Genomic DNA, 27,500 nt, shown 5'->3' on the forward strand with positions numbered 1-27,500 from the left:
GAATAAGAGAATGTGTGTGATTGAAAGTGTGAATGAGTAAATGTATGTGATTAAGAGTGTATGAATGAGTGAAAATGTGTGATTGAGTGAATGTGTGTGTGATTGAGAGTGTATAAATAAGTGAATGTGTGTGTGAATGAGTGAATGTGTGTGTGATAAAGAGTGTATGAATGAGTAAATGTGTGATTGAGAGTGTGAATGAGTGAATGTGTGTGATTGAGAGTGTGTGAATAAGAGAATATGTGTAATTGAAAGTGTGTGAATGATTGAATGTGTGTGTGTGATTGAGAGTGTGAATGAGTAAATGTGTGTGTGATTGAGAGTGTGAATGAGTGAATGTGTGTGTGATTTAGAGTGTGTGAATGATTGAATGTCTGTGTGATTGAGAGTGTGAATGAGTGAATGTGTGTGTGATTGAGAGTGTGTGAATGAGTGAATGTGTGTGTGATTGAAAGTGTGTGAATGAGTGAATGTGTGTGATTGAAAGTGTGTGAATGAGTAAATGTGTGTGATTAAGAGTGTATGAATGAGTGATCATGTGAATGAGTGAATGTGTGTGTGATTGATAGTGTATAAATAAGTGAATGTGTGTGAATGATTGAATGTGTGTGTGATTGAGAGTGTGAATGAGTGAATGTGTGTGTGATTGAGAGTGTGTGAATGAGTGAATGTGTGTGTGATTGAAAGTGTGTGAATGAGTGAATGTGTGTGTGATTAAGAGTGTATGAATGAGTGAACGTGTGAATAAGTGAATGTTTGTGTAATTAAGAGTGTATGAATGAGTCAACGTGTGAATGAGTGAATGTCTGATTGAGAGTGTGAATAAGAGAATGTGTGTGTGTGTGTGACTGAGAGTGTATAAATAAGTGAATGTGTGTGATTGAAAGTGTGAATGAGTAAATGTGTGTGATTGAGAGTGTGAATGAGTGAATGTGTGATTGAGAGTGTGTGAATAAGAGAATATGTGTAATTGAAAGTGTGTGAATGAGTGAATGTGTGTGTGATTGAGAGTGTGTGAATGAGTGAATGTGTGTGTGTGTGATTGAGAGTGTGAATGAGTGAATGTGTGTGTGATTTAGAGTGTGTGAATGAGTGAATGTGTGTTATTAAGTGTGTGATTGTGTGTGTGATTTATCCATGTGTATTGTGTTATGTACAAGTCTGTTACACTCCACTATACATTTCAGACATAAATTACAAATGTACAAAGTTATGATAGTGCAAATGCAAGAAACAGAAGTGTGTGTGTGTGTGTGTGTGTGTGTGTGTGTGTGTGTGTGTGAAAAGTGTGTGAAAAGTGCAATTTAACAATGTGCGAAGTCGTGCAGAGGCAGGTTTTTCAGCCTTGCGGTTCTGGTGTTAACACTTCTGTAGCGTCTGGCTGATGGTATGGGGGTGTGAAAGAGCAGTGCTGGAGTGGTGGCTGAGAGCTTTGATGATGTTCATTTCTCTCCTGATGGTTGAGGCTCTCTAGCACTGGGAAAACTGTTCCAGCAATGGTTTGGGAAGATCTCGCCACCCAATAGAGAAGCTTATAACTATGTGCTGTGCAGCCAATCCAGAGCGAATAAATGAGTGAGTGAACATTAGTCTGACTGAGTAAATGAACAAGTGAATGAGTGAGTAAATAAATGTGTATTAAATGTGTGATAGGGTGAATAGGTGTGTGAGTGAATGAGTAAGTGAGTGAGGGAATGAGTGAGTGAATGAGTGAGTGAATAAATGAGTGAAGGAATGAATGAGTGAGTGAATGAGTGAGTGAATAAATGAGTGAAGGAATGAATGAGTGAGTGAGTAAGTGAGTGAGTGAATGAGTGAGTGAGTGAGTGAGTGAGTGAGTGAGTGAGTGAGTGAGTGTGTGAATGAGTGAGTGAGTGAATAAGTAAGTGAATGAGTGAGTGAGTGAATGAGTGAGTGTGTGTGAGAGAGTGAGTGAGTGAGTGAGTAAATGGTGAGTGAATGAGTGAGTGAGTGAATGAGTGAGTGAGTGAATAAGTAAGTGAATGAGTGAGTGAGTGAATGAGTGAGTGTGTGTGTGAGAGAGAGTGAGTGAGTGAGTAAATGAGTGAGTGAATGGTGAATGAGTGAGTGAGTAAGTGAGTGAGTGAATGAGTGAGTGAGTGAGTGAATGAGTGAATAAGTGAGTGTGTGAATGTGTGAATAAGTAAGTGAATGAGTGAGTGAGTGAATGAGTGGTGAATGAGTGAATAAGTGAGTGTGTGAGTGAGTGTGTGTGTGTGTGTGTGTGGTGGTGAGTGAATGAGTGAGTGAGTGAATTAGTGAGTGAATGAGTGAATAAGTGAGTGTGTGAATGAGTGAGTGAGTGAATAAGTAAGTGAATGAGTGAGTGAGTGAGTGAATGAGTGAGTGTGTGTGTGAGTGGTGAGTAAGTAAATGAGTGAGTGAATTAGTGAGTGAATGAGTGAATAAGTGAGTGTGTGAATGAGTGAGTGAGTGAATAAGTAAGTGAATGAGTGAGTGAGTGAGTGAATGAATGAGTGAGTGTGTGAGTGAGTGAGTGAGTAAGTAAATGAGTGTGTGAGTGAGTGAGAGAATGAGTGAGAGAATGAGTGAGTGAGTGAATGAGTGAGTGAGTAAATAAGTGAGTGATTGAGTGAATAAGTGAGTGAGTGAATAAGTGAGTGAGTGTGTGCGTGAATGAGTGAGTGAGTGAGTCAGTAAGTGAATGAGTGATTGAGTGTGTGTGTGTGTGAATGGTGAGTGAGTGAGTGAATGAGTGAGTGAGTGGTGAATGAGTGAGTGAGTGAGTGTGTGTGTGTGTGAATGAGTGAGTGAGTGAGTAAGTGAATGAGTGAGTGTGTGTGTGTGTGAGTGAGTGAATGGTGAGTGAGTGAGTGAATGAGTGGTGAGTGAATGAGTGAGTGAATAAATGCGTGAGTGAATGAGTGAGTGAGTAAGTGAATGAGTGAGTGAATGAGTGAGTAAATGAGTGAGTGAGTAAATAAGTGAGTGAATTAGTGAGTGAATGAGTGAGGAGTGAATGAGTGAATGAATGAATGAATGAATGAATTAGTGAATGAATGAATGAGTGAATGAGTGATTGGATGAATGAGTGAGTGAATGAGTGAATGAATGAGTGAATGAGTGAATGAATGAGTGAATGGATGAATGAGTGAGGGAGTGAGTGAATGAGTGAATGAATGAGGGAATGAATGAGTGAATGAATGAGTGAATGAATGAATGAGTGAGGGAGTGAGTGAATGAGTGAATAAATGTGATCACTCTTGATGTTCGTATGTGTATCAGTGATTATTCAGGGCGTTTTCTGCTCAGTGTGAGTGAATAATCGATGTGTTCCTCCTGTAGAAGATGGAAATAAACAGCACAGGTGCAGAAGGAAAGAAAAGCATGCTGGAAGATGAAGCGCTCTCTTTCCTTCTCTACTCCTGAACATCTGTGAATCTCAGTCTACATTCATAATCTCTAATCTAATGGTGGGAAACAGCACGAGGGGCAGGTTGTAAAGAGTAAAAAAAACCTTCCTGCTTTGATTATCTTCATCATCACACCGTGTTTAATCTCTGAGACAGAGTCGTCATTCACTCACTTCTATATCCTCAGATATTCCTTAAAAAAACCCTTAAAACTGTCATCTGCACAGGAAGTGTGTGTGAGAGCTTTTCTTTATTTGGATGATGATGGCGTAATGAAGCAGGAGAACAGGTTTTGGTTTCTCTAATCGTGTCATCAGATGAAGAAAATTTGAACAGTTGGTTTCTATGCAAAGCAAATCTTTTAATAAACATGATCTTTGCAGATCGACACCAAGGTGAAATAAGAGATTTTTATCAGATGGTCACTGAAATGGAAAAAAACTTAAAACTGGCCCTCATGAATAATGATGTCGTTTATTTTCCCACTTTTCTTTTTAAATAACAGAATATTTTTGTTTAAAACAATAAAAAATAACAGCCAAATATTTTTGCTATAATTGGTGAACTGCACACAGCTCGATCCTCGAAGTAACTTTTAGGCAAATTCTACCTATAATACAGTGTATATGTTTGTGTATATGTGTATATAATAAAATTCATGTGTCGATATGAACCTCAGTTTTAAGGTCACAGTTCAGTTTAATTTCGGTAGAAAATTCAGGAGAAAAAAAGGCAAAACATTTTTTTTATTATTAACAATTATGAACATCATGTCAGGGATCCACCAGCCACACCATCACCTATTACTCCAAGCCACTCTCCCACTTACTAATCAGCTACACCTGGCCCTCATCAGCTCCCATGCTACATAACCCCCCGTTCCTCCACCAGCTCATTGTCCGTTCTACAGCTTAGGCAATAGAACACTGTCGGACTGCCCAAGCTACACAGTTTTGTTTATCTTTGGTTACGGGACTCAATGTGGTTTTGTTTTACATCAGTCTAGTCACAGCTCTCACCTGGTTTAGTAAACCTGGGGTTTCATTACAGTTTACTGTTTCGTGCTTTGCCCTGTTATTCCTCATTAAAAAGCCTTGTGGATTTCACTTCGGTTTCCGGCACGTTCTTTCGCCTGACACATCAACAGTTTACATTTTTAAAACAATTTTAAATAAAAATTCCTGCTGGGTTAAATAATATCAAAATTATATTTGATAAAAAATGGAATAAATCTAATTAATGCAAAACACTTTTTTTGGTATATTGATTAAGTTGAGTCATCAATTAAATTGGAACAAATTAAATTTAAAAATAAAAAAACAGGAAAATGTAATTAAATAGTTTACTTTTGTTAGACCCCAGATACAGATCATCGATATGCAGAAATGTCAGAATTTTATTCTTTTTTTCAGCAAACACTAAAGAATCCATATCGCTAACATTACTGAAAGTAGAAAGTGGCACAATTTATTGCATGCGCAAAACAAAATCTGAGTTCTATAATGAACTACTGAGCGAGTAGCCACACCCCTAATATACACGACCCTACTACTGAGCGAGTAGCCACACCCCTAATATACACACCCCTACTACTGAGCGAGTAGCCACACCCCTAATATACACAACCCTACTACTGAGCGAGTAGCCACACCCCTAATATACACAACCCTACTACTGAGCGAGTAGCCACACCTAATATACACCCCTACTACTGAGCGGTAGCCACACTAATATACACACCCCTACTACTGAGCGGTAGCCACACCTAATATACACACCTACTACTGAGCGAGTAGCCACACCTAATATACACAACCCTACTACTGAGCGAGTAGCCACACTAATATACACACCTACTACTGAGCGGTAGCCACACCTAATATACACACCTACTACTGAGCGAGTAGCCACACCCCTAATATACACACCCCTACTACTGAGCGAGTAGCCACACCCCTAATATACACACCCCTACTACTGAGCGAGTAGCCACACCCCTAATATACACTATATTTCCAAAAGTATTGGGACACCTGGTCATAATTACGGTATGTGATTTTTAAACATCACATTCCACATTTAGTCCCAATCTGCTCTTCTAATTCCCGCCACTCTTCTGAGAAGATGTTCCACTAGATTATGGAGTGTGTTATTGGATATTTGTGTTCATCAGCCACAAGGGTGTTATGAAAGGCAGGTACTGATGTAGGTGAGGAGACCTGGGGTGCAGTCAGCGTTCACATTCATCCCAAAGGTGTTCAGTAGGGATGAGATCAGAGCTCTATAGCAGCAAGATCTTCCTCTCCAAAGCATGTACACCAGATCTTCAAGGAGCTCACTTTGTGCACAGGGGCATCACCATGCTGGAACAGGTTTGGGTTTCCAAGTTCAAGTGAATGCAGAATTTTATTATAGCGCCATCTAAAGACGTTCTGTACAATTGAGTACCTCCAGTTTTGTGGTAACAGTTTGGAAAAGAACCACATAGAGCAGAAAAGGCCAGGTGACCCAATACTTTTAGCAATAGAGTGTGTATATATTTATTATATAGATATAATATTATAATATAATGTATATAAATATATATTTCGTTTTTTTCGTTTTTTTTTTTTTTTTGTGCCATTCCGCTTTTTTACCTCCTTTTTGTAAAACGTCTTTTTACATTTTTTTCTTATTTTCTCTCACAAAAATGTGAAACTGGAAGATTCCTTCTTTACAACAAATTCCTTGGATTCCTATAATGTATATATTTAGTGACATAAGAAAGCAGCATGATCTCCTCCGTTATTTGGTGGAGAGTTTGGTACAGATGCGAGGTGTTAAACTGCCATTAACCCTTTGCTCTATCGTCACCTCGAGAATGTGGCTTTCACATGCAGAACTTCATGTTTGAGATAAACGTGTTCAATAAGAGTTAAAAAAACCTCAGATTTCCTTTCAGCTCTGTTTCCTCACACAGTTTCATCATCGCTTCTTTGTTATGTCAGAGATGATTATTTCTTTTTCCGCCACCATCACCTCTGGATTGTTCATTAAAGATGGAGCTCGTCATGGAGATGTCTTGTGTTTTGTTAAAAACGCTGAGCAGATCAAACAGAATAAAAGATTTCTCTTGTGTAAATTTGGTTCTGAAGTGAAAGCGTTAAAGAGCTTCATCTCTTGAACCCGTTTTAGATCTGAGTGTGTTGGAGCTTTGTGGACACGTCTCAGGCGCTCAGCCTCTGATTTTTCTTTTAGCGAGAGAAAAAAAAAGAAAGAAAGAAATGAAAACAGAGCATGGAAGCGGGCCTGCTGTCCAATTAGCCTTCAGCTCTGTGGATTTCCATGTCAAGAGGCTTTTTACTTTACAGAGAAGACGCAGTTTCTCCCAGGGAGGCATCTATTTTCTCTCTCTCTCTCTCTCTCTCTCTCTCTCTCTCTATCTATCTATCTATCTATATACAGTGTATGTGTGTGTGTATATATATAATAAATGAATGGATAAACAATAATAATAATGATAAATAAAAAGTAAAAATACAGTCGATTAAATGAGAAATATAATAAACTATATGTATCCAACAGTGGTGGGCCGTGTATTTGGTACCTGAGCCTTCAGTGTGGACGTACCCGACTTAATCCACCTCCTACTACCACCACCATCACATCACAATATTAGAAACCATCAATACTGTACAAAAACACAATATAACAACACGTGGCATTACAGAGAGACATTTCACATATGGAACCATTTAACTAAATCGACAAACCCAGTTAAGACTCCAAACCTCTACACTACAACCACAACTGTGCACCTACAACATCTGGAGTAGTTTAAAACCAATATTTGTCTAATAACATGACAAAAACATAAAAATATAAATAAAACACAACCTACTCACCAGAGATGCAGACTCATAATATGCAGCGCCCCCCAGAGGCTGTAATCAAGTGGTACCGCTCGTACTCACTGGTCTGGAAGTGAAGAACAAACCCTTTCGGACCTCCTCACCATGCCTAGCTTTTCTTTACAATTTATTTTTAAGTATGTCTGAGACCAACTCAGTTTCTCTTCCTCTGTAGGTGTAAAAAAGTCTAACTCTGATGTATGAACGTGTGCAGAGCTTCACACGTGTTTTACCAGTCAAACAGTTTCCCTCTGACCAACCAATCAGAGGACTGGAAAATGATGACGCCACTCTGGGCCAGTGAGCTGCCCTGTGAGGAGAATCTGAAATCTGATTGGTTAAAGAAACAAAGCTTTTTCTTAATGAGACTGTCGTAAAAAGTCCAGCAGTACTGACTCTGAAGGCTCGGGGCAGATTAGATTGACATGGCAGCACATAGAGTCTGAAATCTGATTGGACAAAAAATTAAATAAAATTCACTGGAAGCAGTGCAGCCGAGAGAAACGCTACGAAATGAAGAGAATAAACTGATGGAAATAAATTAATACAATTTCATGGAACAAATATTAGAATTTAGGTTCACACCTCTAATATGTTGAGTGTCTCTCTCTTTGTCTCAAACATTTACATGCTAAAGAATGAACAGAAAGAATGGATAATAAAATAAAATACAAATGAAAACATTGTAATATTACTAGGTGTCAGTGTAAAACGAAAGGGTTCCAAACAATGAAATACAAATAAGGAAAATAAAACATAATAATAATTGTACATGAGAATTATACCACAGTAAACAAACTGAATGCTAGTTGTGTACCATTGTGAGATATGAACACAGTTGTGTTTACTCTTTCACTCTCTGTTTGTTGTACAGAGGAATAGATGGATAGATGCGTGAGAGCCAGGAAATGATACACCAGTGGTAGATTTAAAAAAGCCACGCAATGACAAGAAATATGTTGATGGACTAAAAACGGCACAATGAGAAGAAAAAATATTGATCATGTCACCAAATAGTCTTAAACACTCACACTGTAATTCATACTGCAATTCCTGAATCCTGTGTAGAAAATACACCCTGAGCTTCCACCAGGATTCTCTACTGTCTTCCGACTCGGAGTTAAACAGGCTAAAAGCTAAACACACTTTATTTTAATTCATTGAATGTGGAACATACACTCACATCTCTGTTGCTATAGAAACGAACGAATCAGAGCAATAATATACAGCTGTGATTTACAGCCCAAAACCACATCAATGTGTATGTGTGGAAAGTTGTGTGTATTCAGAGTCGGGTTCTGCACGCCGTGTACGCTTCTCACTGAGATTATAGAGATTACCGGGAGATTGCAGGGTTATTTTTTACTGAGGTGAAATCATTTTTCTTCTCCCACAGTGTCCAGATCACTGCCTTTAATCACACACACTCACCTTTAAGCCAAAAAAAACATCTGGAAACTTTCACCATGAATCAGTACACGAAAAAAACCTGGAACGAACCTGCTTCAGAAAACGGTGAAAAATATGAGAGACAAAGAGACAAAGAGACAATAAACATGTGCTGAGAACAAGGACTGCATAAAAAAACATACACAATTGTTTATTTATTTGTTTGTTTGTTTTATTTGTTTATTTATCAAATTGTTTTTATTTTATTTTGTTTCGTTTGTTATAAGACTTTTTAAAATGATCAAGTATATACAAAATCTAATGTATATTTGTTTACTTTTAACTTCATACCTTCTATTATTTATTTATTGTTTGTTTGCTGTTTGTTTTTTGTTTGTTTGTTGTTTTATACATATTTTTTCTGTTTGATGATACTGTAGAATAAAGCTGTAAAGGTAGGAGTAAAAAAAAAAAAAAAAACATTCCTGAAGTAAAAAAGTGAGACGTTTCGATCTTAGTTTTTTTCTGCTGTGGTGTTTGCGATGCAGTTTGATAAGGAACTCTGCAGGAACCCGTCTCACATCTCCAGCTCCATGTGGTCTGCTCTTATTCAGTGTCAGTGAAGGACATCAGGAATGTAATCCAGGTGTTTTTTACTGATACCAGGTGTTTTACCTGCCGTTCATAACTGATTTATGATTTCGGAAAACAAACAACATTCAGTGCAACAACACAACACACAACACAACACAACACAACACAACACAACTGGACCGTACCACTGCAGCGGTCAGCAACACACACAGCACATGTAAGATTTCATAATAAATACTGTACATGTGAATGTTTAGTGATGAATTAGCATCAAATAATTAGCATTATTTGTTCATTCAATTAAAGTTAAATCTTTTAAAGTAAAAAAAAAATCCTCTTGTGGTTTTTATACAAAAGCAAGTTGATTTATTTTTGTATTTATTTGTTTGCTTCCTGACATATAAGAGTGGAGGAAGGTGCACATATGTGGATTATATTCTATGCAGGAGATGCAACCTGAAAGAGATTGGAGACTGTAAGGTGCTGTAGCTAAGTAATATAAGTACGATAGCTTTGGAGGTGAAGAAGAAGAGGAGAAAAGTGAGGACTGAAAGAAGAATAAGATGGTGGAAACCGAAGGATGAAGAGTGTAGTGTGAGATTCAGGGAAGAGGTCAGACAGGAGTTTGGTGGTGGTGAAGAGGTGCTGGATGATATGGAAATAGAAAGGAAGACAAAGAGACGTGGTGGTGGAATGAGAGTGCAGGTGCGCATTATTTGCTTTGAGGATGTTGATGGAGAAGTATAGAGAAGGACAGAAGGAATTGCATTGTGTGTTTGTGGATTTAGAGAAAGCGTACGACAGAGTGCCGAGAGAGGAGCTGTGGTATTGTATGAGGAACTCTGGCATGTCAGAGAAGTATGTGAGGGTGGTGCAGGACATGTATAAGGACAGTGTGACAGCAGTGAAGTGTGCAGTAGGAAAGACAGACTGGTTTAAGGTGGAGGTTGGACTGAATCAAGGATCGGCTCTGAGCCCTTTCCTGTTTGCAGTGGTGATGGACAGGTTGACAGACAGGAGTCTCCGTGGACTATGATGTTTGCGGGTGATATTGTGATTTGTGGTGAGAGTAGGGAGCAGGTGGAGAAGATCCTGTAGAGGTGGAGGTACAAGCTGGAGAGAAGGGGAATGAAAGTCAGTGGGAGTAAGACAGAGTACATGTGTGTGAATGAGAGGGAGGGTAGTGGAGGGGTGCGGTTACAGGGAGAAGAGGTGGAGAAGGTGGAGGAGTTCAGGTACCTGGGGTCAACAGTGCAAAGTAATGGAGAGTGTGTTAGAGAAGTAAAGAAAAGAGTGCAGGCAGGGTGGAGTGGGTGGAGAAGAGTGATAGCTGGAGTGATTAGGGTTAGAAGAGTATCTGTGAGAGTGAAAGGGAAAGTTTATACGACTGTGGTGAGACCTGAGATGTTATATGGATTAGAGACAGTGGCATTGAGTAAAAGACAGGAGGTGGAGCTGGAGGTAGCAGAGCAGAAGATGTTGAGATGTTCGTTGGGAGTGACAACGATGGACAGGATTAGAAATGAGTTTATTAGAGGGACAGCAAATGTAGGACGTTTTGGAGACAAGGTGAGGGAGATGAGATTGAGATGGTTTAGACATGTGCAGAGGAGGGAGATAGGGTATATCAGTAGGAGAATGCTGAGGATGGAGCCACCAGGAAGGAGGAAAAGAGGAAGACCAAGGAGGAGGTTTATTGATGTGGTGAGGGAAGACATGCAAGTTGCAGATGTATCGTTTATTTTATAATTTTTTTTACTATCCATAGTTTTTATGCATTAACGCTTGCTTTAATTTAGTTTTCAAAGAGTCATTATTTATTAATGAATTATTAAATTGATTTATTTAATTACATTAATACCTCGGTGCTTCTCGGTGCTCGTCGCACGCTCGGAAACACATTAGTGTGTCAGTCTCACGGTAAAACTGTCTCATGATGACTATCAAGTTACCTCGGAAACAGTGCCGCGGCGTTCTCTTTCGTTCTCTTTCTTTGTGCATTTAAGGCATAAATCATGCTTCCTAAATTGGGTAAAAATGTTACCACCTATTTGTTTGGTACTCGTCAAATACCCACCTGATATATATATATATTTATATATACTTGGTAATAAAGCTATTTCTGATTCTGATATATATGTATATATCAGAATCAGAAATAGCTTTACTACCAAGTATGCTTACACATACACAAGGAATTTGACTTGGCTTCAGGAGCTTCCAGTGCTGGAGAAGTACCGACCTAGTGTAACAGCAATAGTAAACCAGACAGTTACATAATGCAGAATATACAAAGTAAAGGTCCCCTGGTGGTCTAGTGGTTAAGATGCAGCGCTCTCACCGCTGCGACCCGGGTTCGATCCCCGGTCAGGGAACCATCCCCAGCCACTCTCAGTGCCGGTCCCAAGCCCGGATAAATTGGGGAGGGTTGCGTTAGGAAGGGCATCCAGTGTAAAACATGTGCCAAATCAAAAACGTGCGGAGGATTCGCTGTGGCGACCCCTAACGGGAGAAGCCGAAAGAAAGTTTTTTTATACAGAGTAAAAAAAAAAAAAGTTGTTAAAATAAATGTACAGATGTTATTTACAAGTGTACAGTTTACAAATTGATCATTTGGATTTTATGTATAAATGTGTCAATGTGTAGTTATGAATATTTTAATTGTTCATGCTGCGTATAGCCTGCAGGAAAAAACTGTTTTTGTGCCTGGCTGTTCTGGTAGTCGGAGCACTGTAGCGCCAACCAGAAAGCAACAGTTGAAAGAGAGAGTGGGCTCGGTGTGTGGGGTCTGAAGTGATTTTCTTAGCCTCTTTCTCCACTCTGGATGAGTAAAGATCTTGGAGATTGGGCAGTGGGGCACCAATAATCCTCTCAGCAGTCCTGAATGTCCGCTCTAGCCACCTGATGTCTGATGTGGTAGCTGAAACAAACCAGACAGTTATAGATGTACACAGGACAGACTCAATGATGACCGAGTAGAATTGTTTCAGCAGCTCCTGTGGCAGGTCAGTTGGTGAAGGAAGTACAACCTCTGCTGGGCCTTTTTAGCAATGGAGTCAATGTTATTGCCCCAATTCAGTTTCTGAGAGATGGTGGTACCCAGAAACTTGAATTACTTCACTGTTGTTACAGTGCTGTTCATGATGGTGATTGGGGGCAGTGCTGGGGGATTTCTCCTGTCCACGATCATCTCCACTGTTTTGAGCGTGTTGAGCTCCAGGTTGTGGTGGTTGCACCAGACATCCAGCTCTTTAACCTCTTGTCTGTAAGCAGACTCGTCTCCATTCTGGATGAGGCCGATGACTTCAGTGTCGTCTGCAAACTTCAGGAGCTTGATAGAGGCGTTTTTAGAGGTCAGTCATTTGTGTACAGTGAGAAGAGCAGTGGGGAGAAAACGCAACCCTAGGGAGCACCAGTGGTGATAGTGAGAGACCTGGATGTGAGTTTGCCCAGCCTCACAGTCTGCTGCCTGTCCGTCAGGAAGCTGGGGGTCCACAGACAGATTTGGGTGGGCACGGAACTCTGGGTCAGTCAGAGAAGGTCAGAAATGATGGTACTAAAGGCTGAACTGAAGTCTACAAACAAGATCCTTGCGTAGGTCCCAGGTCTGTCAAGATGTTGCAGTATATAATGCAGTCCCATATTGTCTGCATCATTCGCAGGCCTGCTTGCTCTGTAGGCAAACTGGAGTAAATCAAGTGATTGTTTAAATTACTTCATGATCACAGACATTAGAGCAACAGGTCTGTAATCATTGGAACCAGTGATTTGGGTTTTTTTGGGGACCGAAATGATCGTGGAGCATTTGAAGCAGCAGGAAACTACACACAGCTCCAGTGATCTGTTAAATATCTGAGTGAAGATGGGAGCCAGTTGGTCAGCACAGACTTAGGCAGGCAGGTGAAACACCGTCTGGGCCAGAGGCTCTCCTAGTCGTCTGTCTTTTCAAGACACATTTCACATCCTCTACACATACCTTAAGCAAAGGTTGAATGGAAAGGGAGGCAGGAAGGGGTATTACAGGGGGGGTGGTTAAATGTGTGAAGTGCAGATCAGAGGGGGTGGCGGGTGATAGACTGGGCTTTTCAAACCGACAAAAGAACACATTCAGATCTTCAGCCAGTTGTTGATTCTCCACAGACTGTGGGGGTGGTGTCTTGTACTTGGTGATGTTCCTCAGACCAGTCCATACTGACGCTGGGCCATGGCTGAAAACTGTTTTTCCAACTTTTCAAAGTTTTCAATCTGATCTCCTTTGTTAGTTTGTTCCTGGCCTGGTTGTACAAGATTTTATCCCCACTTCTATAAGCGTCCGCTTTGGCACAACGAAACTGTTTGTGTTTCCCAGTAAACCACGGTTCATCATTATTGAATGATAAGAATGACCTGGTGTGGATGCACATATCCACAGAAACTGATGTATGAATTTACAGTCTCAGTGAGCTCATCCAGGTCGGTGGCTGCAGCATCAAAAACACTCCAGTCAGTGCAATCGAAGCAGGCTTGTAAATCCTGCTCTGCTTCATTACTGCATCTTTTAACAGTCCTTAGTACAGGTTTAGCTGATTTCAGTCTCTGCCTGAAGGTTGGTATGAGATGAACTAGACAGTGTTCAAAGAGTCTCAAAGCTGCTTGTGGGACAGAGTGATTTGATCCTTTATCGGGGTGTAACAGTGATCTAAAATATTACTGTCTCTGGTGGGACATGTAACATGCTGTCTGTAGTTTGGCAGTTCACGGGAAAGATTTGCATTGTTAAAATCTCCAAGAATGATTAAAAGAGAGTCCGGGTACCTTTGCTCTGTTTCAGTTACATATTCTGCCAGCTGTTGCAGCTGACGCTCTGGAGGACCGTACACATTCACAAAAAAGAAATAGGAAAACTCCCTCTGCGAGTAGGAAGGTTTACAGATTATCAACAGTGCCTCTAGATTAGGACCGCAAATCTTTCTCAGCATTGATACATCCGAACACCAACTTTTGTTGATGTAGAAACAGAATCCACCTCTCATTTTCCCAGTTAACTGCGTCTGTACACATGTTTGAACAGCAGCGCTGCACCTCCGACTAAAATCTCCAACAAAACGGCTGAATAGTCAAAAACATACATAACAGACATTAGAGTAATAAACTTTTTTTCCAACTTTGGAATTATATATTTTTTTATTCTATTTTATTTCACCCTGCTGCATCTGCACTAAAGCCAAATATTAGTGAGATTTATTCTTTCAAAGATTACAGAGTCTCAGACAGAAAAAGTAGCAGCTTTTACTTGTCATATATAAATATATATTACAGCCCATTATTTTTGTCATCTATTCCAGCTTGTTAGGACGTTGGGGCAGATTGCAGGGTGAGCTGCTGATCCGTAACCCAGAGCCGTAACAGTTCTTTGTGTTTAGGAAGTGTGGATGGAGGCAGGGGCAGGGGCACGAAAGCTTGATTTATAAAGATTGAGTCTGGTTCCTCTCAAGGTTTCTTCCTCATAAAGTCTCAGGGAGTTTCTCCTTGCCACAATCATTAGGGATAAATGTATTGGGGCACCTTTATAAAGATAAAATGTATTTTTGCAATCTATTTTCTGTAAAATGAGGGTCCAGTATTATAAAAATAAAATTAAATAGAATTAAAGACAGAGAGCGTATACTTTTCAATGAACCATTGGTGTGTGTTGTGTGTTCTGTGTGTGTGTTGTAGACAGCATTGTGTTCTCTGAGTGACGTAAAGATACAAAGCCACTGCCACTGAAGACTCTTTTCTTCCATGCATCTTCCATGAACTTATTGAATCGTGTTCCTTTTCTAATTCCCTCCCTTTTCCATTCCCCCTGATCAGGCAGATTGAACGGAACACTAAAATACCTGCCGATTTGACATTTAGCGTCTTTAATACCACACATTTGTGGCTTGAGTGACAGATGACCATAATTAAGCCTTTATGGCTGAACATACAAGTCAACTACCATCCATTCAAACAAAACCCCGCCGTTTTAATACCCGCCAAACGCCATGCACTTATTAGAGCGTTTCAGGCGAGCCTCCCTAATGCCTTTACCTTTACCTTTTCATTTGCTTGATAAGCGGCGTGACCTTTGAAGACAGACAGCGTGACGAGGAGCTCAGCTCAACCTTCATCGCTCCGTCAGCGAGCTGAGAATGCAAAATGCTTGGCCACAAACGTTTTCGAAGGAAATGCGTGAACTTTTGTAGGGCATAAACGAGTGTAGAAAAAGCCTAGCATATGTTGGTATTCCTGTCTCGGCAGTTTTTATGATAAAGAAGCACACGCTTGATTTACTCCTGCTGGGGTAAATAGGGGAAAGAGGACATTGTATATCGTTAATATTTTGCTAAATGTCATGGGGTAAGAAATGTTTGCTAACTTGCGAGGAACAGAAGGAACAATCTGTCAGCAATTACTCTTCTTTCTTTCCACACAAGAATCACATTATTATGATGAATGGTACTAACGTTGTACGAGGTTATAAAGTGTGTGTGTGTGTGTTTAATAGTAATTTTTGCCTCCATGTTTGTATGTGTGTGTGTGTGTGTGTGTGTGCAGGCCAGTGGGGACGGTGTAAAGGAGAAGAATGTGGCTCCAGCGGTGTTCAGTCTCGCAGTGTATGGTGTGTTCACTCGGACGGCTGGCACACACACCACTCCAACTGCCTCCACTCTGTCAGACCCGACATTCAGAGGACCTGCTTCAAAGTGTGCGAGTGGCATCAGGACCTGTTCGAATGGGACGTGTCCGAGTGGAGTTCCTGCTCTCTTGCTGCAAACTCTAATGACCTGAGGACGCGAGCTCCAGCGCCTGAGTGCATCACAGCCCAGCATGGTGTTCAGAGACGTTCGGTTCGCTGTGTCCGTATGCTGAACGGCACATCTGTGTCCGATCGGATCTGCGAGTTCTTCTCTCCGCGGCCGCCTCTGGAACAGGCCTGTTTGATTCCCTGCCCTCTAGACTGCGTGGTGTCTGATTTCTCCTTGTGGTCACGCTGTAGCGGCACGTGTGGTCTAGGGTCAAGGCACCGGACACGCCATGTTCTTGCAGCACCTGCATATGGTGGAGCCGAATGCCCGAGTCTGAGCGAAACACAGCCGTGTGATCACACGTTGCCATGTCCGATAGACGAGGACAGGAACCTGTATAGCCTGAAGGTGGGAGCGTGGACTGAGTGTAGACTTCCACAGAAGAAAGACATGTTATTAAATGAAAGGACTCCCCTAGATTTTGGTCTTAAGGAAAGGAATATGGTGAAACGACATGTTCAAATGGGCCGATACCAACCTACACACTATGCACCTCAACACCATCATCACGATCAAACCCAGCAACATCGATATGTTTACCAAGATCAAACCCACCGCATTCATCAAGAACGACGACAGCATTATCAAGACCAACTTCTTCATAAACATCAACATCAGCAGCAATTTCAACAAAATCCAGTTTATCGAGACCAAACTCAAGAACAAAGCCAATGGCAAGATTATCAAAACCACCCTCAACAATACAGAAACCAGAACCACCTTCAACACCAACAGCAAGACCAAACCTACCCACAAAATCACCTGCACCAACCTCATCATAATCAGATTCAGCAAGATGAACAACATTATCATGAAGACCAAACCCAGGTTCATCAAAACCAATTCCGACTTCGTCAAGACCAAAACCAGGTTCCTCAGCACCAAAACCAGCATCAAGTAGATCATCAAAACCAAACCTACCAATACCATCACCGCTTGCAACTCCATATTCAGCCTCATATGCCCCAGCTCTGGCACTCCAAGGATCCCGTGTTGTGGGATGTAGAGATCGGCTTCCAGACGCGCCAGGTTCGCTGCATGGCCGGCGATGGAAATAACTCGGTGCTGAGGTAAACCTTCTGCTGAAGCTTTAATGACATTTATATTAATGCAATTTTAGCCATTTTACACTAAACAAGGATCATCTTTTCACAAGCTGAAATCCAGTAGGAGGAAAGTGTTTGTGGCATCTGAGGTTCTTAAATGAAAAGATGGTTACGAGAGCAGGATTTAGAGATCAGACCTGGCTAATTATATTTACTTCTGTAGCATTAAAGCTGACTCATCTGAGAACTAAGAAGCAAAGAGGTATTTCATTATTATTATTCAGAAAATAAGCTCTAAAGGTTTTTGACAGGCGCCTTTATTCAGAGTGACATACAACCGAGCGAGTTGAGGGTTAAGGGCCTTGCTCAAGGATTTGAACTTGTGACCTTTAACCAATGAGCACAACCCTACCTAACAGCCTGCTTGAGCCACAATAACTACTGTAGGTTATAAAATATCCTAGTACACGGGTCTTCAACCGAAGGTCTAATGCGGTGCTGCAGGGGGTCCGCTAATTAATGTTGAATCACAAATCATTTTTTGTCAAAAAAATAAAATAAACATGGGTAAAAACTTCAAAGATAATATATTTAATTTGAAAAAATATAATGATAACATTAAAGTTCAAATAAAAACTTAAAGCTGATGTTCATGTAAATGTATGATTGTCCACCTGAAAGTAAAATTAAATGTTTATTTTGATAGTAAAAGAAAATGTTTGAAACTGCAAATCTATGATTTCAAAATATATGAAAATATACAGACAATTATGTATGTACAACAAAAACATAATTCTAATTATCTTAACGCAATATAAATGTTTGTTTGACACATTTTGTATCAGAGGGTCCCCATGTCTCAATCTCGTAAGGGGTCCTTGACCCTCCAAAACATTGAAGACCCCTGGTGTAGTATTTTTACTGCAGAAATACAAATGTGATAGCTTTCAATGCCATTATTTTAACTTAAGTCAACATTAACAGCACAAAAATTTATAATTATGGCTTTAAAAAAGCACTAAACCAACCGCCCTGCCAGGAATAACCAACCAGGTATTTAAACATTCCTTTTACACACTTCTTCAAGGGTTTGGGAGTTAATAAATCTAAATCTAAATAAGAAAACGAAAAAACGAAAAAGTATTGGGACTTTTCCACCCAGAAGTGGTTCCTCCCTAAACTGTTAGCACAAAGTTAAAGGCTCACAACTGTACAGGACGTCTTTGTATGTGGCATGAAATGTTTTCCTTGAACTCCTACTTGAACTAGGAGACTCAATTCTGTTCCAGCATGACGATGCCCCTGTGCACAAATCCAGCTCCATGAAGATCTGTTTTTCAGTGGAAGATCTCCTGCTATAGACTGCACCCCAGACCTCCTCATCACAACTCACCTACATCAGTAACACCCTTGTGGCTAAATAAATCTTTACAAATCTCCACAAAATCTAGTGGACCATCTTCCCAGAGGAGTGGAAGTTATTATAACAGTGAATAAAGACCAAATATTGTAAATGTCCACATGATTTTGTGCACATAAACTGTATAGTAAGAAGTTTGAAAGTGGAGTTCGAGGGGGGAGGTGGGAGCTTAGTGGTTAAGCTATTGGACTTGCTCTGGAGGTAATGAGTTCAAATCCCAGTCGCACCAAATTGCTACTCCTACAAGACCCTTAAGTTGCATGAATGAGATAAAAGTGGGCGTCTGCTAAATGCCATGAATGAGCTACATGTATATCACGCCATTATTGTTGTACATTATAGCAGTGTGTACGCATGATGATGTAATTTGTGTTGAAAAATTGGCTTTCTAAACATTGCGTATTAGCTCTATTAGCCTCACAGCGACTCTATTGGTGGTAAAAGGGTTGCTGTGTACGTTTAATTTTTGCACTCTGTTTATTTGCTGTGGTTGTTTTTTTTATTTTTATTTCGCTAAAATGAGTGTGAAATTTGAGCCGCTGTCATGGCCTAGTTTTCCGCTCAGCATTTTTTTTATGGATTTTGCACAAATTAGGGATAATGATGGCTCCAGGCGAAGCAGATACAGAGCCTTACTTTACAAATGGTTCCTCTGAGAACTATCGACTCGTGTCCTGGCCTTTCATGTTGTGTAGCTTCTCTTTCCATTTCCTGTCATGATCTGAGAATTAGTTGTATGCTTATTACAGCGCCTACGATCCATTACGTTGTTAGTTAACAATGTGGCGTCCTCAACAGGGCTGTGTGAGTGTGTGTTTGAGGATTCAGAGGGTGAGGACTGAATGCGTTTGATTGGAGAGTAACACCAGACTTGACACTGACAATGTTTTAATGTTTTTTAAATGAAAGGGAAGTGCGAGAAAAACCTGAGGATGAAGAGGCTCCAATGCAGATTGGATTTCTTGAAAGTGCAGATGAGACTTATATGTGAATAGATCTCATTGTTTTGGTGTGTAGATGTTGTTTTGGAGCACGGATCAAACATCTGAATCTTTTATTCAAGAATCTATTATTTAGCAGTGAAGCAGCTCAGGGAGAAATCCTTGTGGTGAAATAAAGAGAAGGCTACGCAGGCAGCCGGTCGGTGGAACGATAAAAGGGAGATATATTCGTGATCAGAAATGAGGGTGTGTTCATTGATATGGGTAAAAACGCATTTAGAGAGGGTAGAGTTCGAAACATTCCACCATAATGTAACATACGCAATGAGAAGCATATATTTTCTACTTTAGTTAAAAGTTTGGTCTTGTTTATTAAAACATACGTTGTGGATCGACGAAGTGTGTGTAGTGTGGCAGAGACTTTATTTGGGTCACTACACAAGTTCTCAAAGATATGAACTACAGAGGCTGTCAAAAGTGTGGAAACACCTAGTCTTTTATGATTTTTTGGAGAAACACACATATGTTCCTCTGGTTTCTGTGCAACAACTTTTCCTTTGACCAAACCGACCTATAGATGTTCCACTTAATTTTTATTGAAAAAAAAAAAACCTTAGCATGAAGAACAGCTTTATATCCAGACAGTTCATTCAGCTGAAATGCTTTGCTGTGCCTTTTTGTAAAACTCTCCATAGATGTTCTTCAGTAGATGGAGGTTTCTTGTTCATCCCAGAGAAGTTCAGTAGAATTTAGGTGCGGTGACTGGGCAGGTCATCGTATGATAGATATCACTCCAGACGAATGTTTGTTCTCTAAATAACTCTTACAGAACTCAGACGTGTACTTCAGCTCATCGTCTTGTTGTACGGTGAAGTCGCTACCAATGAGCCGCAGTCCAGACGGAACTGCATGGTGGTGAAGTGCGGAATAGGGGCCATGTTGGTTCACTTTTACGTTCTGGAACCTTCATTGCTCCAACACAACCCGTGAAACCACCTGCATGTGTGATTGTGGGGGTGAGGAAGTCTGATCACATATTCTCTCCTGTTCACCTTCTTACACAAGTTCTTCTGGTGGAGACACAAATCTCACATTTGGATTTACACCAAGGAACAAATCCAAATCTAATTCCAGTCCAGACGGAACTGCATGGTGTTGAAGTGTGGAATGGGAGCCATGTCAATTCACTTTCACTTTCCGGGAAAGAGTTTTATCACATGTTCTCTAATATTCTTCTTTTAGAGACATAAATGTCCCATTTGGACTCCACAAGACTTCATTCACATTATATAAAAAAACGGATCAGTAAAATGCTTTAATGAATTTGTTCGACTCTCATCACATTTTCGGATACTTATCCAGATGGATTTACAATTATCTCATTTATCCGGTTGAAGGTTAAAGACTTCAACTCAAGGGATTTAAACTTATGACCTACTGATCAGAAATCCAATATCCTCCCCACTGAGCTCCTCCTTTCCCACATGTTTGAAGGCTTGGACATTTCATTCTGTCTTCAAAGTGATGCTTTTTGTTCTTCTCTGTGAAACTAAAGAAACCGAGCCAAATAACAGCCTCCTGTCAACAAACCTTTACTCGTACAGGCTTTTGGTTACGATACAGCACCAGAACGCCAATCAGTCCGTCGAACCCAGAAGCATGAAAATGTGATTTTTTTCCCTTACAGACGCTGTTCAGGTAAATTGGAGTGTTTTATAAGAAAGTTGACAGCAGGAAGTCAGTCAGGTTGGTTATGTGATTATATCCTGTCTCTCTGTCTGCAGCTGGAGTACAAAACCCAAAGCCAGACTTACAGAGCAAAGTGTAAGACCGGCAAAAATCCACAACAGAAAACTTTTGTTTTAGAATTTACATTTACAGCATTTGCCAGATGCTCTTATCCCGAACGACTTACAACTAAGCAGTTGAGGGTTAAAGGCCTTGTTTAATTGCCCAGCAGTTGCTAGTGGGGAGGTGGTAGCTTAGTGGTTAAGGCATTGGCTTTTGGATCTAAAAGTTGTGAGTTCAAATCCAGGCCACACCAACCTGGGCCCCTGAGCAAGGCCCTAAACCCTGTAAATGCTCAGTTGTATTAATGAGATAAATGTACATCACTCTGGATACGGGCATCTGCCAAATGCCATAAATGTAAAATGTGTGTATGTAGTGGGGGGTAGCGAAGTGGAAAATATATTAGTGTTAGATAAGGGTGTCTGCCAAATGCAGTAAATATAAATATAGCCTGGTGGTGCTGGAATTTGAACTTGTGACCTTCCAATCCAGTGTTCAATGACCACTGAGCCATCACTCCATTTATAGGTTCTTCCATCTGGTGGCTTTGTTTTTGTCAATTTACTGCTTGAAAACGTTTTCAATCGAACTCCAACCCTTTTTAACTAGAAAAAGCTTTTATACTTATCTGTACAGGCTTCCAAGAGTCTAATGGGTCACCCATTAGATCCTGAATAGATTGAGACCTTGATGTAATGGATGTGGCTTGAAGATACCTTTGGACCTCAGGGCCAGATCAGAGGAAAACTGTCACCAATGATCCCCACTGATCTTAGCGTAAAGACCAAGTACCCTAACTGGATTAGGCAAGAGTCTGGTGTCTGGAGCACCACCTGGTAACCAGGGCAGGTTCAGCCTGAAATAGAGATGTGGAGCCATAATATGTGTTCAGAAAATTCAGGATGAAGGATCAGGGGACAGGTTTTGCACTTGACTACACCCTTAGAGGGAACTGGCTTTAGGAAAAAGAGAGAAGTAAACAAGATAGAAAGAGGTGAATGGAATATCAGGCTTTTATCCACACTTTGTAATGACTCAGGGGTGGTCTTTATACTGCTCTCTAAGTCCCCACAGGAGGTAGCCATTACTCAGGTCCTGGGGCATGGGGCCTCACTGTTGGAGTTTTTCTAGTGGGGAGGGCTGTTGCCTTCATGACCAGGAAAAGAGGAAAGAAAATACATGAATCTTTATTAGCACTTTATTTACATACACAACATTAAGCGGTTGATCTTGTATCTTCTAGGGACAAAACCCTGCCACATCGTGCTGCACAAGAAATGGACAATAAATGATCTTTTTTTTGTGTGTAGATTTAGGACTTGTTGAACGTGCTTATTGAGAAGGCAGGAAAAGTTCATTCCACCGCATGGTTGCCAGTACAGACAAGAGTCCTCATGAATGCCTTTCATGTGCCCAATGGTATGGTGGAGACCTGGTTTGTGCAAAAGATCTCTGGTTTGATAAGATGTAGATATATTAAGTGAGTGAAGATGCTGAAGTGATGGTAGTGATGGTAGCTGCCAGGAACAGTGTACTCCACCCGAGCTCCTCCAAATGTTCTAATGTAGGGAACTGAGTTAGGGGAGCAAAATGAGCAGCTGGATGACCAGCAACACACCAAGGTTTTGTGGTGGTGGGAATTGAGAGTTTTTCAGGAAGACCTTGACATGGAGCTGCACCTCCAGACTGCTCAGTTTGGATAAGACTGAGTTAGAGCTGATGAGCTGTCATCTAGGATGAGACGTCTGACAGATATGCTGAGACAGAGGTATGGACCCATATGATATATATGATATGATATGATATGATATGATATGATATGATATGATATGATATGGAAAAAAAAAGAAAAACTGCAAACTCAGATGTTCTCTAGTTTCTTAGTGGATATGTGGAAGCATGTTGCTCCAGAAAAGTCTCTGGATCCATGGTGACCATGGAAATTTAAGTGCTGAATATGAAAGATTGAATGATCTTTGGTCAGTAAAATATCTAGTCTGAAAGGCAGAAAGGAAGGTGTGAGCATGTTAAGGAGGAAACGTGTGGAACCCCAGCACTCTAGCAGGTCCTAGCCATAAGGCAGACCTTGGGCAAAGTCTCAGACCACTCACTCAGCTACATACATAAAGCAACTAATTAGCAACAGACAAACAGAATGAAATGCAATACAACACTGAGCAAACAAAGCTGACCGAGGAGCACAGTGGAACCCAAGAACCGTCATCAAGCCGAGAAGAAATAAATCAGGACAGAAAATTCCACACATTCACAATAATCCATTTCTCCTAATTACAAGATTCGTATGTCGTAATGTGTGTGTGTGTGTGTGTGTGTGTGTGTGTGTGTGTGTGTGTGTGTGTCGTTTAGTCCTCAGTGGATCATCATTTACTCTAAAACATGAATATATTTTTCATTATGCACAACGTTTATAGTGCCGAAAGGTGCCGAAAGGTGCTGATGTGCATAAGTATTTACACCTGCGTTCACTCGGCTCTGTTCCAATCTAATTACATTATAATTACCGAGAACAATTAAACACACACACACACACACACACACACACACACACACACACAGCAGGACACAAGATGTTAGTGTTAATTTCACAGTCTGCTTGTGTGGTTGAGTGTATGTTTAATTGTGAAATGATGCTACAGTGCGTGAAGTGTATCTTCTCTTACACAGGATTTCTATATGTGTGTACTTCTGCTGATGTCATTATTATTCTCTCTTTCTCTCTCTATTTCTCATTTAGACACACAATACGTTACATTTTGTTCTGCTCAAATTCTATCTGTCTATCTCACAGCCTATCGATCGATCTATCTATCTATCTATCTATCTATCGATCTATCTATCTATCTATCTATCTATCTATCTATCTATCTGTCTGTCTGTCTGTCTGTCTGTCCGTCCGTCCGTCCGTCCGCCCGCCCGCCCATCCGTCCGTCTGTCTCTCTGTGTTTGTCTGCCTGTCTGTCTGTCTCTCTGTTTGTTTATCTATCTATCTATCTATCTATCTATCTATCTATCTATCTATCTATCTATCTATCTATCTATCTATCTATCTATCTATCTATCTATCTATCTATCTATCTATCTATCATCTATCTATCTATCAATCAAAGATGGGAAGTAAAAAAGTACAAATACTTAGTTACTGTTCTCCTCTTATCTCATCTCACTCTCCACCTTATTGTGATTTACTTTCTCTTAATAAACTCACACTCACATTCTTTAAAAAAGCACAAGCTCGTTTTTCTCATTAGCATCGCACAACTCGCGGTATAATTGTTACACACCAATTAAGTTCGAGCTCATTGTGTGATTTATTATTTAAAGCTCCAGCAGTGCATCGATTATCAAAATAACTCTTTATAAATGAATGAAATGAAAAACAGCGAGGATGAATTATTAAGGGAGAAGTTGATGTGGTGAAACGATGCACGGTGCTGGAAAAAGTATTGGGACACCGGACTTTTCCAGCCATGTGTGTTTTAAAGACACAAAATTGTACCAGACGTCTTTGGATGCAGGACCGTGCACTTCACTTTAACTAGAAGAGCCAAACCTGTTCCAGCATGTGCTCAAAGAAGCTCCATGAAGATCTGCTTTCCATGAGTTGGAGTGGACTAACTTTACTAACACTTTTATCTCTGAAGGAGCACAAATCTTTACAAAGTCTAGTGTAGCATCATCCCAGAAGAGTGGAGCAGGTTCTAAGAGCGAATGAAGACTTCATGTGGAATGAGATGTTGAATGCATTGGAACAGATTTTGGTCTGATAGTTCAAGAGAAGGGAACATTTTATGTTACTGCATCCAAAGGTTTTAAGAAGAAACACATGGGTGGAAAAATCTTTCCTCCATGAATTGTACATTATGCTCAGAAACATGGAGAGTAGAATCAGTGTTATAGATGGAACAGCTGTTGTCCATATGTTGATGGGTCTGAAGCTGGAAGAAGTTCTGCTGTGGTCAGTGATGAAGCTGTGAGGTGCCATAATGTTTCATTGGCCCTTACTGAATCCCTGAGGAGCTTCAACTCTTTCGAAAGGCAGTGTAGCTGATGTTCTTGTGTTCTCTAGCTGTTCTTCCTGTTTTTAACCCTCACCCGTTGTCTGATCAGTGGAAACCTTTGTTTGGTTCCACCTGCCTGCGTTCTGATCTATGGCGACGCCGAACTGATTCAGACAAAGAACCAACCTGCCGAGGTTAACGTCCTGCCTCCACGTTACAGATGTTTAACATCTGGATTAGCAGCAAATGCAAAACCTTCTGGAGCAGATCTGGTGCTGTTTGTATAAAGCATCCAGGTGTGAGAGTTTCATCCTAAAGATGGTTTTATTTATTTATATATATATTTTTTACAGATGCTACTTTGAGTAGCGAACACAGCTAAACTGTGTTGTTTTTTTTTCTTTTTCAGAAAAGGTTTATAACAGATGGCAGATTTTGGAAATGAGTTGTCATGAATAGCGTTTATGATTCACCGAGAACCTTCCACTTCTCTCCTTTGTGTTTTCTCTACAATCGTGTCTCTCCATCTCGTCGCCGTCCGTCACTCGCTCGCTTCGGATCTCTATTCATCCAAATGTCAGACAGCAGAAACATCCTGTCATCCTCTTGTTTTCCTCCCCTGAGCCTCCCATTTATTTTTCTCCGAGGTCAGATTTTCATCGCAGCTGAACTTTTAGTTATCGCTGGTTTCATATCGATCACGAACATGTCGCGTTTTGTATCTCGAGCTTGGAAATCTCTGTACGTCAAACGTCTGTATCTTTCTGCTGAGCGAAATCCGGCGTGACATTTCACTAACACGTGTAGAGCTTAAAAGAATTCCACAGTCGAATGGAATCGAGGAATTTACATAGAATAGAAGATCAGTATTTGTCGGAGGACAGTTCCTGGTGACGCACCTCGCTTTAATACAGGTTTTGAGCTCCTGTGTGAAGGTCGTGCCGCAATGTTCGCTGCATTTTTCATGAGTAGGAACAGTCAGAATCTCTGAGACGGAGGTTTTAACAGCGTCTAGACATCTGGCTTGAAAGACGAACGTTGGTCTTTCCACCAGAAAAAAAACGATGGATTGAAAGCGCAGACTGAAGAAGGAGATGGGTTCGAGAACTTCGTGTTCGTTTGTTGTTGTTTTTTTGAAAATGGTAAAGATCTGTTTGAAAATAGATTTTTTGCATTAAATTAAATTTATTGGAAACATTCTGTCCTAAGAAAAGAAAGCGACGTCCACAGTTATGTTAAGTGGACACCTTTTCAAACATCCCATTTCCATTTGCTTTTATAATAACGTCCACTCTTCTAGGAAGTTGTTCTAGATTTTGTAAAGTTATTTACTGATGTAGGAGAGATGAGGAGGCGTGGGGGTGCAGTCAGCATTCACAAAGGTGTTTAACAGCGTTGGAGATCTCTAGGAGAAGATCTTCCACTCCAGCTCATATCCTAATGAATCTGGTTTGTGCACTTCCAGCATGACAATGAAAAAAATCACATACCAAGAAAAAGTTGGTGTCCTTATACTTTTTGCTGTACATTATGATGTAATATGATGATGTTTGGAATTGTGATGTTTGCAGCCTGTGCTGGGGAAACAAAGATCTTGCAACCTCTCGCTCCTGCATCATGGTCAGAGACTGTGGCACCTCCGACTGGTCCTCCTGGAGCTCGTGCTCCAAGACCTGCCAATCATCTGACCTGTCTCCTGGGTACCGTGTGAGGAGTCGAACTGTGGTCCAGCCCAGTGTGGGGGGAGGGAGGGAATGTTCTGCTCTCCAGGAGAAGGAGGCCTGCAATATTATCGGGGATTTGCTTCCAAAATGCCCCAGGTAAAGAATAACTAGCTACAACAATCACACACACACACACACACACACACACACACACACACACACACACACACACACACACACACACACACACACACACACACACAACTTTACAACTGAAATGAAATTTTTATATAAATGTAGCTGTTTTTTTCCTTTAGCCTTCAATGAACATGGTGATTATTTATTTATTTGTTTGTTTGTTCATTTATTTATTTATTTATACTCTCTCTGAAAAATGTGGAAGCACTGAATCTTTAATGGTGTTTAAGAGACACGTGCATGTTCCTTTTGTTCCTATGCAACAAACTCAGTAATGTAACCTTGTGAAGATGTTCTGCTTTATTTTTAATGAGAAATCCACCGTCAGCATGAAGATCAGC

At 40.6% G+C, this 27,500-nt stretch overlaps 1 protein-coding gene across 3 annotated transcripts in view; it reads left to right on the top strand.

The window, feature by feature from the left end:
• thsd7ba (thrombospondin, type I, domain containing 7Ba) overlaps window positions 1-27,500 on the top strand; it is a 266,155-nt gene that overhangs the window by 95,338 nt on the left and 143,317 nt on the right. For all 3 annotated transcript variants that reach the window (XM_046845273.1, XM_046845275.1, XM_046845274.1), the window contains 2 exons: window positions 15,830-17,150; window positions 26,869-27,117. In XM_046845273.1, the coding sequence (XP_046701229.1) occupies window positions 15,830-17,150; window positions 26,869-27,117 (1,570 nt within the window). The remainder of the gene's footprint in view (window positions 1-15,829; window positions 17,151-26,868; window positions 27,118-27,500) is intronic.

Source organism: Silurus meridionalis, chromosome 3, assembly GCF_014805685.1.
Source record: "Silurus meridionalis isolate SWU-2019-XX chromosome 3, ASM1480568v1, whole genome shotgun sequence".
Classification (NCBI taxonomy): domain Eukaryota; kingdom Metazoa; phylum Chordata; class Actinopteri; order Siluriformes; family Siluridae; genus Silurus; species Silurus meridionalis.